This window comes from Scylla paramamosain, chromosome 37 (genome assembly GCF_035594125.1).
Source record: "Scylla paramamosain isolate STU-SP2022 chromosome 37, ASM3559412v1, whole genome shotgun sequence".
NCBI classification, from domain to species: Eukaryota; Metazoa; Arthropoda; class Malacostraca; order Decapoda; family Portunidae; genus Scylla; species Scylla paramamosain.
Genome location: NC_087187.1, coordinates 12,012,231 through 12,030,000, shown reverse-complemented (window position 1 = coordinate 12,030,000; position 17,770 = coordinate 12,012,231). Strand labels below are relative to the sequence as shown.

At 41.2% G+C, this 17,770-nt stretch overlaps 1 protein-coding gene across 1 annotated transcript in view; it reads right to left on the bottom strand.

Annotated features, from left to right (window-relative positions):
• LOC135091194 (monocarboxylate transporter 12-B-like) overlaps window positions 1–17,770 on the bottom strand; it is a 38,955-nt gene that overhangs the window by 3,859 nt on the left and 17,326 nt on the right. Inside the window, exon 2 of the mRNA XM_063988639.1 lies at window positions 1–136. This exon is cut by the window's left edge and continues 87 nt beyond it. Coding sequence (XP_063844709.1) covers window positions 1–126 — 126 coding nt within the window. The 5' untranslated portion in view covers window positions 127–136. The remainder of the gene's footprint in view (window positions 137–17,770) is intronic.

Sequence of the window (17,770 nt, the reverse complement as noted above, 5' to 3'; positions counted from 1 at the left end):
TTCATCTATTTCCCACAACCAGTCTTCACTGCTCTCTTCCTCCTCATCCTCATCATCTCCGTCCCATCCCCTAGCTGTTTCCTGTGACAGGACGACGAACTCGTCTTTGTAACACTGGTCCTTCATCGACGACTTTCTATAATGATTTCCAGAGGGAAGAGAGGGATTTACACACACACACACAAATGATATATATATATATATATATATATATATATATATATATATATATATATATATATATATATATATATATATATATATATATATATATATATATATATATATAATGAGCTGGAGTTAGCTAACACTCTTAATGTAAAACTGCCCAACAACACTAATGGGATCACCTTACAAACTGCTCAAAACATACAAATAATAGATTACTCTACTCTTCAGACTCCTGTCATGGTCAATAAAACCTGCCATAGACTACAAAAGCTTAATCTTGATTTACCTTTATAGATACAGCAGCTAAAGAATAACTCACCATAACTTAAACCGCAATTCTTATATAAATCTCCATCATAATACATACCATGAAACATAATAACTCGCTAGTATTACACCAGACACAACCTTACTGGCACTGTATCACCATTGTATCCCCACAGTGCGCTCACTTGACACATCCCACAATTCAGCACCAATACACTTAACCAAGCACTGAAAACGTCCACATACAATCCACCAAAAATGGCCACCCGCCGTCTCCTCCCTTTTTGCTCTCGCACCGCGCAAATCTTCACCGTAACTCTCCCGGCGACCACTACCTTCACGCACCACACATCCATCTGGGAACGCTGGCCCTCCTGGCTCTTCTCAACACTGGCGTCTCATCACCATCATGACTCTTTTTTCTGTCCTTATAGTTGTCATCGAGAAACTCCTGTAATCGCCACATTATAACTAACATCACCTCCATATATTATACACACTGTCTCCAACTTACACAGTACACCCCACATAAATCCAGCCCCGACAGGACACTACGTACTTTTTTTTTTTTATGTAGGAAGAACACTGGCCAAGGGCAACAAAAATCCAATTTAAAAAATGCCCACTGAAATGCCAGTCCCATAAAAGGGTCAAAGCAGTAGTCACAAAATGATGAATAAGTGTCTTGAAACCTCCCTCTTGAAAGGAATTCAAGTCATAGGAAGGTGTAAACACAGAAGCAGGCAAGGAGTTCCAGAGTTTACCAGAGAAAGGGATAAGTTATTGAGAATACTGATTAACTATTGCGTTAGAGAGGTGGACATAATAGGGGTGAGAGAAAAAAGAAAGTCTTGTGCAACAAGGCCGCGGGAGGAGGGGAGGCATGCAATTAGCAAGATCAGAAGAGCAGTTAGCATGAAAATAGCGGTAGAAGACAGCTAGATATGCAACATTGCGGCGGTGAGAGAGAGGCTGAAGACAGTCAGTTAGAGGAGAGGAGTTGATGAGACGAAAAGCTTTTGATTCCACCCTGTCTAGAAGAGCAGTATGAGTGGAATCCCCCTAGACATGGACGGATAAGGCCCTTGTACAGAGTTAGCAGCTGGTGGGCTGAGAAAAACTGGCTCAACACAAACAATCACTTATACCTGCATCTCATCTCAGCTCCAACCAAAACAATGCTTTTCCCCCCAGCCAACAGAGACGCATTAATTGCTAGCTCCTGGGCCACCAGCAGATCCGCGTGCCAAATTCAACTCCTCACATTCTCCCTATCAATTTGTTTGTGTGCCTTCACTCACATATCCCTCACACACAATACACCAGTTTCTTTCCGTCTTCTATTGTTCAGCAATCCGGCGAGAACGTCTTTACCAGGTCAATTTGTGTATCACCTCGTCTTCTCTACTGATCCCCTCATCCTCTGGTTTTTCTACCTCTGGTGGCTCGATCACGTCCTCTTCAATTTCCTCCTCAATGGTAGATAGCTCGTCGGAAATTTTTAACCCGAACTCCCCAGCACCTTAGTCATATCCGTCATCTCCACTTCGTCCTCCTCTCCTTCTAGCAACTCTTCTCTTGATTTATTTATTTTTTTTCTTCATCTTCTTATGGATTCCACACGCAAGTTACTCTTATGCAACACTCCGTCATGACCCTCTTCACTTCTTGGTCTCACTTTATGCACTTCACTTACATTGAACACGTCCACAATTACATACATTCTCTGCAAACCTAGGTTGTATCTTACTCCTACCTACTAGAAAGTGGTCTTAACAACACCTTCTGACCCTGTTTCAGTGTTTCTGCCCTCACTTTCTCCTGTCGTTCTGCGATTGTCTTTATTATATTGCTTTATATTTTTCTCAGTACCTCTCCAAACAACACGTTAGGTATCATCCAATTTCCTAATCCATTCATGATGGTTAGCAGCAGCTTCTTCTGTACGCAAAGTAAACCTGTCTATTAGCAAATGAAGCTCTACTCCAAACAAGATATAAAGAGGCGAAAACCTAGTCACAGTATATGGAGGGCTACTGTAAATAGTTGTGAGGCTAGACAAATACCTCAACCACTGCTTTTTACTTAGAGTAGACAACATACCATGCAAACGCTCATAGACTCCATTGCCCTGCGGATGGTAAGGAGTGGTCCTCAATTTCTTAATCCGATAATATTTACACGACTCTTCCATCAGTTAGCTCTCAAAATTACTACTTTGGTCACTATGGACTCTCTCCGGACAGCTAAACTTGTGGAATATCTCATCTACCAATTTTTTTGCCACAGTGCTTGCTCTCAGATTTTTTTGTTGGGAACGCCAAAGCAAGTTTGCTAAACATATGTTACAATGACCACATTCTCCTTTCCAACCCTGGAAGGCTGCAACAATGTTATCTGATAACACTTCCCATGGTCTACTTGCTTTAACAGTCCCTAACCTCGTCATAGAACTCACGCTTTCCTCCTTGAAAACTGCAGAAGTTTTGCATTTACCTACATAACTCTTAACATCCTCATGCAACCCAGGCCATCCAAAACTTCTTTTGACCAATGTCATAGTTCTAGTAACTCCGCTCATTACCTCATTTCTCTGGTTCACAAGCAACACTACTTTCAACCTCTTTCTATCCCTTTGATTGCCTCTTCAATAAATGACTCTATCCCTCATAATCAACAACCACCTAAGTTTCCACAGCTTTCTGAATTCCCCTGACAGCAATGACTTTAATCTCCTCTGGATGCAACTTTCCAGTCATTTGCATCCACATTTTTTCCACTATTGGGTATGCCTTATGAGCATCTCTCATTCTCTCTGGTTGCACGTGATCCCAGACGTTAATCATAGCTAAACTTCTGGTTAACCTATCCTCAGGTACCTCTTCCTACATCTCTCTAAATACCTTTCCTTCCTCTTTCATTCTATGCCGCTTCCTTGATAACCCATCCGCATTTGCCTTCTCCTTACCTGGCTTGTAACTTCATATTAAAGTAAAACTTATTTAAATATCCTAGTCATCTACTTTCCACAGCTCCCAACTTAGCATCCTGCAAATGTGCTAGAGGGTTGTTATTTGTCAACACCACAAATTTTCTTCCTGCCAAGTAGTTTTTAAACTGTTCTTTTACTGCCCACTTCAATCCTAACAATTCTAACTTCCTAAACTGTAGTTACTCATGGACTTCTATGATTTTCAAAGGTCTCTACTTGTGAATGCAAATGGATGTAACTTTCTTTCATACTCTTTGGACAAGACTGCTCCCCAAATCCTCCAAATTGACATCTGTCTCCACCACAAATAGTATGTCATTGTCAACATCTTTTTAACACTGCTACCCTAGTCACCTTCTCATTTAACTGTTCAAATGCCAGAGCATCTTCCATTCCCCAGTACTAGTTACATCAACCTTTAAACCTCCACTCATTAAACCATGCAACGGTGCAACCGACGTAGCAAAACCCTTAACAAATCTTCGATAGAATGAGCAAAACGCCACAAATACCTCCACATCCTTCACCGTGCGTGGTATAGGCCACTCTTTGACTGCACTAATTTTCTCTGGATCAGTACTGATCCCTTCCCTAGACACTACAAACGCTAAGTACTTTACTTGAGGTTTCAAAATACGACAGATGGTTTCAACTTCAAACCATGCTTCCTCAAGAGCTCAAACACTATTTCCATCTTCTCGAAATGCTCACCCACATTCTTTGAAAACAATAACAATCATCAAGGTACAATAATTTTACAAATAAATGATCATTGAATACATTCTCCAGAAAATACCTAGAAAGTTGCTGGACTGTTGTTTAATCCCATTGGACAAAGAACCTACTGGTAATGTACAAACTGTGTAACAAATGCAGTCTTTGCTCTGTCTTCAGTCCGCAGATTAATTTGATGCCAACGCATTCAACCAGCCAACGCATCCAATGTATCCTGATTCTGTGGCAGAAGAAAAGCATCCTTTACCGTGACCTTATTTAACCTCCTGTAATCAACACAATCTCAGAGATGTGTCATTTTTTTTCTCACTAACACAATTGGAGCAGCATAATGACTAACACTTTCCTTGATCACACCTTGCTCCAAGAGTCCTTTAATATGAACCTTAACTTCAGTCATGCACATAGGAGGAATAAGTCTCAGGGGAACTTAATATTTTTCGTTACCCTAGGCTCCGAAATTGACCGCAACGAATACTAGCACAGCAGCCGTGATGAGTGTGGAGTTTAGTACGCCTTTCTGTCTCTCCATATTAACTTAGTCCTGACTGCGGATTGTTTGCCAGAACTAAGTAACATCGTATGCTGGGAGCATGAATAATATATCGTACTACTATCCAGTTAGTGTGAACACAGCTGTTTTGAGTTCATTCTATGGAGCATATAATGGTTCATGGAATGCATTCTCCACGTCATGCCAATGTCATATAATATACCGGTCATAAATTCCCCAGTAACCGGCAATCTGGTACAGCAGGGTTACCAAACTTACACCATACCACACGGATTATACCGAAAATTATCGTGTGCTGTGTAATACTGTATTTCGCCAGAAAAGTGACATTTTATTTTTTTTTCTTTATTATTTGATTAATTGATTAATTGATTAGTTTATTTATTTTTTATTTATCTTTATATATGTATTTTTTTATTTATTATTATTATTATTATTATTATTATTATTATTATTATTATTTATTTATTTATTTATTTCATTTTATTATTATTTATTATTTATTTAATATTATTTTTTATTTATTTATTTATTACTATTATTTATTTATTTCTTATTTATTTATTTTTATTTATTTATCTTTTTTTTTTTTTTTTTTTTTTGTGCGGGGGATGAGTGTACATCAGTAGTCAGATGAATTTCGTGTTCCATCCCAGTAGCACATCCTAACTGCAAGTAAGGCTGTAGTTGCTTTTCTAGCTCCAAATAAGTTTACTTTATACCAAAAGAATTTCCTAAACACTCAATTAACTCACACTGTATCCACACCACTTTCAAGGACCATCGTGAGTGCAGAAGGAGGCAGTAGACACCTGCCGAAAAGATAATTACTTCCAATTAGGTCTTAAGCATTGGATTAAGGGATGTTGTGATCTTATCATTAACCCAGGTGTAACCTTACTGAACGTTTCCTTTTGTGTCTCACAAAACAAGGTGGCAGTTGGCAGTCACAGCCTGCCCTCTAATGATCATCCTTCACACAAAATTACATGCACCTAATTACACACACACACACACACACACACACACACACACACACACACACACACACACACACACACACACACACACACACACACACACACACACACACACACACACACACACACACACACACAGACACACACACACACAGTAATTATCGTTTCGGCAGTAGGCACCTGCCGAAACGATAATTACTCCCAGTGAGATCTAGAACACTGGATCAGGGGGTTTTGTGAACTTATCATTAAACCCAGCTGTGGCCTCACTGAACGTTTCTCTGTGTTTCACAATACAGGGGGGCAGTCACAGCCTGCCCTCTAAAGACAGCTCTCTTTCTTCAAAGAAAACTACAAACACCTAATTACACACACACCCTTCACTAAAAATTCAAAATCATGGCGACTCCTACATCAGCCTCAGAGTCCCCACAAATATCCCCAGGTCGGACTGCTCTTCTGGTATCGATCCTAAGTCTCTTGACACCCACCTCAAATTTTTCTTCATTAATTTCTGCAACAATCGCGGTCTTAGATCTAATTTTCAATCTGTAGAACATCACCTCTCCTCTAATAAACCTCAACTTCTTTTCCCCACTCAAACACAGGTGTCTGAGGCAAATGACAGTAACCCATTTTCTGTTCCCTCCTACTTTCTATATCCTCATTTTCAATCAAAAGCTGGATGTTTATGTGCGCAATGACTTAACCCGCTCTCGTGCCGACGCTCTTGAATTTTTTGAGCTTTCCACTATCTAGCTACGACTACAGAGTCACTCTCAAACTAAGTTTATCGGTGCTGTATAACTCTCACATAACTCCTCTGACTATAAGAAATTTTTTGACTACTTAACTTCCAAAGTGGAGCACATTCTGCCTCTCTTCCATTTTGCAGAGATCTCCATTCTTGGAGACTTCAATGTTCACCACCAGCTTTGGCTTTCCTCTCCCTTCACTGACCATCCTGGTGAACTAGCCTTCAACTTTACTATCCTCCATGACCTAGAGCAATTTGTGAGATACGCCCAACATTTTTTACCTTTTCTTAATTTCTAATCCTTCTGCTTATGCTGTAACCCTATGTTTTGTTAGCTTCTCTTCTCCGTTGGGCTCCTCCAATTACAATCTCATCTGCATCTTGTCTTGTCCTCCAAATAGCCAAAATCTCCTTCATTAATATAGTGTCAAAATCTTTCAAGATCTAACTCCCCTTGTGACTTCTGGCATCTAGCCAAAAACATCTCTAATAACTTTGATTCTTCTTCTTTCCCTCCTTTATTTCAATCAGATGGCAACACTGCTACCACAGCTATTTCTAGAGCTGAACACTTCGCTCAGACCTTTGCTAAAAACTCTACCTTGGACGATTCAGGGCTTGTTATTCCCTCTCCTCCACCCTCTGACAACTTCATGCTACCTATAAAAAATTCTTCGTAATGATGTTTTTATGCCCTCGCTGGCCTAAGCCCTCGTTAGGCTTATGGACCTGATGGGGTCCCTCCTATTCTTCTCCGAAACTCCGCCTCTTTGTTTGCACCTTGCCTTGCAAGGTGCAAACAAAGAGTTTCCACCTTGCAAACTCTCTCACCTTTGTCTGTCAACATCTACCTTTCCTTCTTGGTGGAAGTTTGCCTACATTCAGCCTGTTCCTAGAAAACGGTGACCGTTTTAATCCCTCATACTATCGTCCTATTGTTTTTATTTAATTCCTATCTAAAGGTTTTGAATCTATCCTCAACAAAAACATTTTTAAACATCTATCACTTCACAACTTACTATCTGATCGCCAGTATGGGTTCCGTCAAGGCCGCTTTACTGGTGATCTTCTGGATTTCCTTACTGAGTCTTGGTCATCCTCTTTTAGAGATTTTGGTGAAACTTTTGCTGTTCCCTTAGATATATCAAAAGCTTTTGACAGAGTCTGGGACAAAGCTTTGATTTCCAAACCACCCTCCTGCGGCTTCCATCCTTCTCTCTGTAACTTCATCTCAAGTCTCCTTTCTGACAGTTCTAATGCTGCTGTGGTAGACGGTCACTGTTCTTCTCCTAAATCTATTAGCAGTAGTGTTCCTCAGGGTTCTGTCCTATCACCCATTCTCTTCCTATTATTCATCAATGATCTTTTAAACCAAACATCTTACCCTATCCACTCCTACGCTGATGATACCATCCTGCACTTTTCCACGTCTTTTCAGAAACGTCCAACCCTTCAGAAAGTAAACAGTTCACGCAAGGAAGCCTGACTTCTGATCCCTCTACAATTTGAGTGGGGCAGAGCAGACTTATTATTGTTTAATGCCTCAAAAAAACTCAATTCCTCCATCTATCAACTCGACACAACCTTCCAGACAACTATCCCATTTTCTTCAGTGACACTCAACTGGCCCCCTCTTCTACACTGAACTTCCTCGGTCTGTCCTTTTCTTATAATCTAAACTGGAAATTTCACATCTCATCTCTAGCTAAAACAACTTCTATGAAGTTAGGCGTTTTGAGACGTCTCCACCAATTTTTCTCAACCCTACCAGCTGCTAACTCTGTACAAGTGCCTTATCCGTCCATGTATGAAGTATGCTTCTCATGTCTGGGGGTTTCACTCATACCGCTCTTTTACATAGAGTGGGATCAACATCTTTTCGTCTTATCAACTCCTCTCCTCTAACTGACTGTCTTCGGCCTCTTTCTCATCACCGGAATGTTGCATCTCTTGATTTCTTCTACCGCTATTTTCCTGCTAACTGCTCTTCTGATCTTACTAACTGCATGCCTCCCCTCCTCCTGCGGCCTCGCTACAGAAGACTTTCTTTCTCTCAATCCCTATTCTGTCCACCTCTCTGATGCAAAAGTTAACCAGTATTCCCAATCATTCATTCCCTTCTCTGGTAAACTCGAGAACTCCCTTTCTGCTTCTGTATTTCTACCTTCCTATGACTTGAACTCCTTTAAGAGGGAGATTTCAAGACACTTACCATTCAATTTTTGACCAGCACTTCGGACCCTATTCGGATTGGCATCTCAGAGGGCTTTTTTTTTTATAAGATTTTTGTTGCCCTTGGCCGGTGTCCCTCCTACATAAACACACACACACACACACACACACACACACACACACACGAAACCTTCACTCAAAATTCAAGATTATCACCCCATCTGAGAAGGGGATCACAGATGTCCCCAGGTCATACTGCTCTTACTCCCTCAACTTTTTCTTCATTAACGTCTGTAACATTCGTGGTCTCAGATGTAATTTTCTTTCTCTAGAACACCGTCTCTCCTCTGCTAAACCTCATCTTCTTTTCCTCGCTGAAACACAGGTGTCTGAGGAAACTAACAATAGTCCCTTTTCTATTTCTTCCTACTGTCTCTATCCTCATTTTCAATCCAAAGCTGGATACTGCGTCTATGTGCGCAACGACCTAGCCTGCTCCCATGCCCACACTCTTACACTCTTCAATCTTCCGAGTTTTCCACCATCTGGCTAAGACTACAGACTCACTCTCAAACTAAATTTATCGATGTTGTATATCTCTTACCTAACTCCTCTAACTATAAGAAATTGTTTGACTATTTAATTTCCATAGTGGAGCACATTCTGACCCTCTTTCCCTTTGTGGAAATTTCCATTCTTGAAGATTTCAATGTTCACCACCAGCTTTGGCTTTCTTCTCCCTTCACACACCATCCTGATGAATTTGCCTTTAACTTTGCTATCCTCCACGAGTTAGAGCAACTGGTGCAACACCCTACTCGTATTCCTGACCGTCTGGGGATATACGCCCAACAATCTTGACCTTTTCCTAACCTCTGATCATTCTGCTTATGTTGTCACCCTATCTTCTCCATTGGGCCCCTCCAATCTCAATCACATATCTGTATTTTTTTTGTTTTGTTTTCTTTTTATGTAGGAAGGGCACTGGCCAAGGGCAAAAAAAAAAATCTAATAAAAAAAAATTCCCACTGAAATGCCAGTCCCATAAAAGGGTCAAAGCAGTGGTCAAAAATTGGTGGATAAGTGTCTTGAAACCTCCCTCTTGAAGGAATTCATAGTCATAGGAAGGTGGAAATACAGAAGCAGGCAGGGAGTTCCAGAGTTTACCAGAGAAAGGGATGAATGATTGAGAATACTGGTTAACTCTTGCGTTACAGAGGTAGACAGAATAGGGGTAAGAGAAAGAAGAAAGTCTTGTGCAGCGAGGCCGCGGAAGGAGGGAAGGCATGCAGTTAGCAAGATCAGAAGAGCAGTTAGCATGAAAATAGCGGTAGAAGACAGCTAGATATGCAACATTGCGGCGGTGAGAGAGAGGCTGAAGACAGTCAGTTAGAGGAGAGGAGTTGATGAGACGAAAAGCTTTTGATTCCACCCTGTCTAGAAGAGCAGTATGAGTGGAACCCCCCCAGACATGTGAAGCATACTCCATACATGGACGGATAAGGCCCTTGTACAGAGTTAGCAGCTGGGGGGGTGAGAAAAACTGGCGGAGACGTCTCAGAACACCTAACTTCATAGAAGCTGTTTTATCTGGAGATGAGATGTGAAGTTTCCAGTTCAGATTATAAGTAAAGAACAGACCGAGAATGTTCAGTGTAGAAGAGGGGGGCAGTTGAGTGTCATTGAAGAAGAGGGGATAGTTGTCTGGAAGGTTGTGTCGAGTTGATAGATGGAGGAATTGAGTTTTTGAGGCATTGAACAATACCAAGTTTGCTCTGCCCCAATCAGAAATTTTAGAAAGATCAGAAGTCAGGCGTTCTGTGGCTTCCCTACGTGATATGTTTACCTCCTGAAGGGTTGGACGTCTATGAAAAGACGTGGAAAAGTGCAGGGTGGTATCATCAGCGTAGGAGTGGATAGGACAAGAAGTTTGGTTTAGAAGATCATTAATGAATAATAAGAAGAGAGTGGGTGACAGGACAGAACCCTGAGGAACACCACTGTTAATAGATTTAGGAGAAGAACAGTGACCGTCTACCACAGCAGCAATAGAACGGTCAGAAAGGAAACTTGAGATGAAGTTACAGAGAGAAGGATAGAAACCGTAGGAGGGTAATTCGGAAATCAAAGCTTTGTGCCAGACTCTATCAAAAGCTTTTGATATGTCCAAGGCAACAGCAAAAGTTTCACCAAAATCTCTAAAAGAGGATGATTAAGACTCAGTAAGGAAAGCCAGAAGATCACCAGTAGAGCGGCCTTGACGGAACCCATACTGGCGATCAGATACAAGGTTGTGAAGTGATAAATGTTTAAGAATCTTCCTGTTGATGATAGATTCAAAAACTTTAGATAGGCAAGAAATTAAAGCAATAGGACGGTAGTTTGAGGGATTAGAACGGTCACCCTTTTTAGGAACAGGTTGAATGTAGGCAAACTTCCGGCAAGAAGGAAAGGTAGATGTTGACAGACAGAGCTGAAAGAGTTTGACTAGGCAAGGTGCAAGCACGGAGGCACAGTTTCGGAGAAAAATAGGAGGGACCCCATCAGGTCCATAAGCCTTCCGAGGGTTTAGGCCAGCGAGGGCATGGAAAACATCATTGCGAAGAATTTTAATAGGTGGCATGAAGTAGTCAGAGGGTGGAGGAGAGGGAGGAACAAGCCCAGAATCGTCCAAGGTAGCGTTTTTAGCAAAGGTTTGAGCAAAGAGTTCAGCTTTAGAAATAGATGTGATAGCAGTGGTGCTATCTGGTTGAAGTAGAGGAGGGAAAGAAGAAGAAGCAAAGTTATTGTAGATATTTTTGGCTAGATGCCAGAAATCACGAGGGGAGTTAGATCTTGAAAGGTTTTGACATTTTCTGTTAATGAAGGAGTTTTTGTCTGGTTGGAGAACAGACTTGGCATGGTTCCGGGCAGAAATATAAAGTGCATGAGATTCTGGTGATGGAAGGCTTAAGTACCTTTTGTGGGCCACCTCTCTATCATGTATAGCACGAGAACAAGCTGTGTTAAACCAAGGTTTAGAGGGTTTAGGACGAGAAAAAGAGTGAAGAATGTATGCCTCCATGCCAGACACTATCACCTCTGTTATGCGCTCAGCACACAAAGACGGGTCTCTGTCACGGAAGCAGTAGTCATTCCAAGGAAAATCAGCAAAATACTTCCTCAGGTCCCCCCAACTAGCAGAGGCAAAACGCCAGAGGCACCTTCGCTTAGGGGGATCCTGAGGAGGGATTGGAGTGATAGGACAAGATAAAGATATGAGATTGTGATCGGAGGAGCCGAACGGAGAAGAAAGGGTGACAGCATAAGCAGAAGGATTAGAGGTCAGGAAAAGGTCAAGAATGTTGGGCGTATCTCCAAGACGGTCAGGATTACGAGTAGGGTGTTGCACCAATTGCTCTAGGTCATGGAGGATAGGAGTCTGCAAAGTCACTTCTGATAGGCGTCCCCCTCCCACCTCTGAACCTATTCAGGCTCTCACTGCTTCTTCAATTTGACTCATTCACCTCTCCTCATCATCCACCTTCCCTTTCTTATCCTTTTTGTGGACGTTACAACAGATACACATCCCCTTTCATCTCGCTATCAGTACTTGGTCAAAATCGAGATCAAGAAATGTCATCTGCAACCGTTGCAAACTGCCTGGACATGTTCTCGCGTAGTGTAGGGTTGTTCTTGATACTTCAGGAAGACATTCATTCAATCCTGAGGCATTCTGTTCCTTCCACAAAAGGGTAGGTAATTTCTTTTAAGACTGCAGACATTATTATGTACTGTTTCATGCTCCACAAACATCGTCGCAAAACTCTTCATGCCCTTCTCTGACCAATCCATCATAACATCATCCATCCTCAAGTTTTCACCTTGTGTGCCTAAACATCGTACAAAACACAAGGTATGCTTCACACATCCTCCTAACTCAGCACTTATTTCAATTAACATTCGATATGCTGGATTATTCAGTGGCATTACCATAGATGTTACATGTCACTCTGTATCATACAAAGCTTTCTTTGCCACGGGTGCTGCAGTTAACCTTATCAAAATGGATGTATTTCGGAAACTCTCTTCCTCTTTTCAGGGTCACATCACTATATTACCTCCTGATATAAATCTCAATGATATATCTAGGAAAATTATCTCATCACTGTCCTTATCACCCTAGGAACCTGACATATGTGATTATTTTTATATTGTATCTGATGTCAATGCTGATCTTCTCATAGGCTTCAACACCATGTGCAAATATGACATCAGTCTTTTTCCTGCCATCAATGAAATCGCTCGAGGGGATACTTATATTCCCACTGCTCTTCCCTCTGATACTTCCTCTCTCCCTGGTGTAGCGACATCTGTTGCATTTCTTCCTTTTACTAACGATGAGATGTTATTTTTTTTTTTTTATTTATTTATTTTTTTATGTAGGAAGGACACTGGCCAAGGGCAACAAAAATCCAATAAAAAAAATATGCCCACTGAAATGCCAGTCCCATAAAAGGGTCAAAGCAGTGGTCAAAAACTGATGAATAAGTGTCTTGAAACCTCCCTCTTGAAGGAATTCAAGTCATAGGAAGGTGGAAATACAGAAGCAGGCAGGGAGTTCCAGAGTTTACCAGAGAAAGGGATGAATGATTGAGAATACTGGTTAACTCTTGCGTTAGAGAGGTGGACAGAATAGGGGTGAGAGAAAGAAGAAAGTCTTGTGCAGCGAGGCTGCGGAAGGAGGGGAGGCATGCAGTTAGCAAGATCAGAAGGGCAGTTAGCATGAAAATAGCGGTAGAAGACAGCTAGATATGCAACATTGCGGCGGTGAGAGAGAGGCTGAAGACAGTTAGAGGAGAGGAGTTGATGAGACGAAAAGCTTTACACGGGATTCTTGTGTTGTCATCTAATTATCCTGTCTCACAGCCTCATTCTCAATCAACTTCCCAGTCAGACCACGGTCAAACTCCTTGTAAACACATTTTTATAGCAGTTCCGGTAACGCTATATGAATGTGCTTTATATGTAGTAAACGCTACGGTTAAGTTTGCTGTATCAGGCAGTGGTATCCTCTGTTATGCACAACAATCTCCATGCAAAGGCGTTGAGTTAAAATCCGTTCTTACCACAATCGATAAAAATGGATTCTGCAAAATATGGCTGAAAAATGTCACATCTACGCCTGTCAAGCTCAAAGCAAATGTGCTACTCGGAGAAGCCTTGCCTTACTCTGAGAAAGTTGTAATCTTGGATTATTTATCTTCTTCCTTTACCAATAATGTATCTGCATCTGACAGCCATGACATGTCTTCTTTCCCGCCTATCACGGATGATCACATATCTCTACTTGATTTCCCAGAATCCCAACATGAATTACTCGCTCTCCTAAATTCTTTCGGGAACGTTGGCTCGCTCCCTGGTGAACCTCTGGGCCACACAGACGTCATCACTCATTCTATCCATTTGACGCCTGAATACAGACTATCTTACACTCCCAACTACTGTGTGTCACACAACCGTAGTGTTCTGCTTGATGAAACTATGAGAGTTGTGTTATTTCAGGATGTAGTGAAACCTGCCTGTTCAACTCATAACACTCCCATGTTACTCGTTCCAAAAAACAAGGCGATTGGCGTTGTCGACTTCAAGAAACTAAACGCATCTACCATTCCTGCCCGTTATCCAATGCCGAGGTTAGGTGATCTTTAATCTCTCAGTGATTTCCATCCTAGATTTACACTCAGGATTCTTCCAAGTTGAATTAGAGGAAACTTTACGGCCATATATTGCTTTTACTACCTCCTCTGGCCAATTCATATTCAAACACATGGCTCAAAGTCTACGTTACTCACCTTTAACGTTTCAGAGATTGATGAATTCTATTCTCTCATGTCTCATCGGTAAAAGTGTGTTCTACTTCCTTGATGATATTATCATTGCATCAAAGTCTTTACAGGATCATTTTCACACACCGTCTCTCGTTCTGTCACGCTTTCAAGCTGCTGGCTTAAAGATCAAACTCAGCAAATGCTCGTTTCTCAACAGCAAGTCAAATTACTTGGCCACAAATTCGACATAGATGGTATTCACACTTTAAATGACAAGGTAAATGCTGTGAAAAATGTCCCTGTTCCTACTAATGTCGATGAGATAAGCAATTCATCGGCCTTGCTGGATTTGATCGTCATTTCATAAAAAAAATTCAGCCTTGTCACTCAACCTCTCATTCATTTGCTCAAGAAAAATGTTGCATTCATCTGGTCTGAAAAGGAACGAGATGCCTTTGATCTTCTCAAAAATGCCTTGTATCAAGCACCAGTCCTTGCTTTTTCAAATTTCGAGAAAGATTTCATTTTATACACTGACGCTTCTGGCTTTGGAATCGGTCCTGTTCTCATGCAGAAAGATTCATTTGGTGACGCATGCTTTGGTTTCACGCACTTCTCTTCTAGTGGTTATAGTGAGGAGGTTTCCGTAACCCAGTGGTCAGTAGAGCCGATGAGGCGGGTGTAGCCATATTATGCATATCCACCAAGAGGAAACAAACTAAACGTGTTTCCCCGCCAAGGCGCCCAAAACCAGCGTGCGTGGTATTGGGTCAGCCCCCCAGACATGACCTCTACAGCTGATGGAGGTGCAAGGAGGTGGTGAGGTGTGAGAGGCTATTGCTTTGTAGAGGTGTGGGATGCTGATGACTGCTAAGGGTTTGAGGTGCAGTGTCCTATCGTTTTTCCCAAATAAAATCCTAACAAAGCGTTGCACAAAGATGCTGTTTTGGTAGTGGATGTTTGAGATTCCAACCATATGACTTGGTGTCATAAGGGGAAAATGAAGGCAATTATAAGAGTAAATATAAGGTAAACTTAGCTAAAACGTACAGGCACAGATAGCGAGGCAATGTATTGTCATGATAGATAACTCACCCACTCATCTTTTTGTGACGTCGATGTGACGTTTAACTATGACCAAAGAGGAAACACCCATCCAACCAGCAGTTATGTCATTTAGCCACACACACACACACACACACACACACACCGGTCAGTACGAGCTCTGAGCTCTTTCCGAAGGGGAACGGCTAGCTGGGTGATCAGCAGACTATACCGTACGTGAATGACACAGGACACAAACACACACACCCAGGGCAGTGAAGCGGCTGGGAGCGCATTATCATCATCATCACACGAGACAACACGGCAGGGTTGGAGAGAGAAAAAAAAAAAAAAAAAAAATCCGGGTTTAAGAAAAGTTTTTTTTTTTTTTAGATTTTATTGGGTCTTATTTATTTTACTTTTTTCGGGGGTGGTTTTGTTTTCTTTTTGGGATTTTTTTCTTTGTTTATTCATTTTATATGTAAATCAGTAAATCAGTAAATTCATTTTATATGTAAATAAGCAATTGAAAAAGTAATCTAGAGTGAAACAAAAGGTTTGAAGTGTTCTTTTTTTTCATGTAGGAGGAGGCTAAGAGGAACACAAATATAATAAAAAAAAAAAAAGGTCCCACTGAGGTGCCGATCTCCCGAACAGAGTCAAAAGCGGTCTTCAAAAATTAAAGGATAAGTGCCTTGAAACCTGTCTCTTGAAAGAGTTCAAGTCATAGGAAGGAGGAGATACAAAAGGTGGGAGTGAGTTTACCAGAGAAAGGGATGGATGATTGAAAATATTGGTTAACTCTTGCATTAGAGAGGTGGACAGAATAGGAGAGAGAGAAAGAAGAAAGTGTTGTGCAGTGAGGCCGCGGGAGGAGGAGAGGTATGCAGTTAGCAAGTTCAGAAGAGCAGTTAGCATGAAAATAGCGGCAGAAGAGATGCAACATTGCAGCGAAGAAAGAGAGAGCCCGAAGACAGTCAGTCATTTGCTTAGAGGAGATGAGTTTGATAAGATAAAATGCTTTTGATTCCACCCTGTCTAAAAGAGTAGTATGAATGGAACCCCCTTACCATACATGTGAAGCATATTCCATACATAGACAGATAAGACCCCCTGTACAAAGTTAGCAGCTTGTGGGAAAAAAAAACTGCCATAAACGACTCAGAATGCCTAACTAGAGATGAGATGTGACGTTTCCAGTTTAGATTATAAGTAGAGGACAGACCAAGGATGTTCAGTAGAAGAGGAGAACAGTTCAGTGTCATTGAAGAAGAGGGAATAGTTGTATGAAAGGTTGTGTCGAGTTGATATATGGATAAATTGAGTTTTTGAAACATTGAACAATACTAAGTTTGCTCTTCCCCAATCAGAAAATTTAAAGAGATCAGAAGTCAGGCGTTCTGTGGTTTCCCTGCGAGAACTGTTTACTTCCTGTAGGGCTGGGCGTCTACGAAAAGACGTAGAAAAAGTGCATAAGTGTGGATAGGACAAGAAGTTTGGTTTAGAAGGTCAATGATGAATAATAGGATGAAAGCCGGTGACAGGACAAAACCCCTGAACACTGTTATTTGATTTAGAAGAACAGTAACCATCTACCATAGCTGCAATAGAATGGTCGGATAGGAAACGTGAGATGAAGTTACACAGAGAAGGATAGAAGCTGTAGGAGGGCAGTTTGGAAATCAAAGATATGTACCGGACTCTATTAAAAGTTTTTGATATGCCTAAGCCAACAGCAAATATTTCACCAAAATCTCTAAAAGAGAGACTCAGACTCAAGACTCAGTAAGAAAAGCCAGATCACCAATAGAGCAGTCTCGACAGAACTCAAACTGGCGATCAGATAGAAGGTTGTGAAGTGATAGATGTTTAAGAGTCTTCCTGTTGAGGATAGATTCAAAACTTTAGATAGGTAGGAAATTAAACCAATAGGTCGATATTGAGGGATTAGAACGGTCACCCTTTTTTAGGAACAGGTTGAATGTAGGTAAACTTCTAGCAAGAAGGAAAGGTAGATGTTGATAGACACCGTTGAAAAAGTTTGATTAGGCAAGGTACAAGCACAGGGGCACAGTTTCGGAGAATAATAGGAGGGACCCCATCAGGTCCATAAGACTTCCAAGGGTTTAGGCTATCGAAGGCAAGGAAAACATGATTTCGAAGAATTTTAATGGATATCATGAAGTAGTGTAAAGGAGGGTGAAGGAGACGGAGGAAAAGCCCAGAATCATTAAAGGTAGATTGTTTAGCAAAGGTTTGAACAGAGTTCAGCTTTAGAAATATATGAGATGGCAGTGATGTCATCAGGTTGAAATAAAGGAGGGAAAA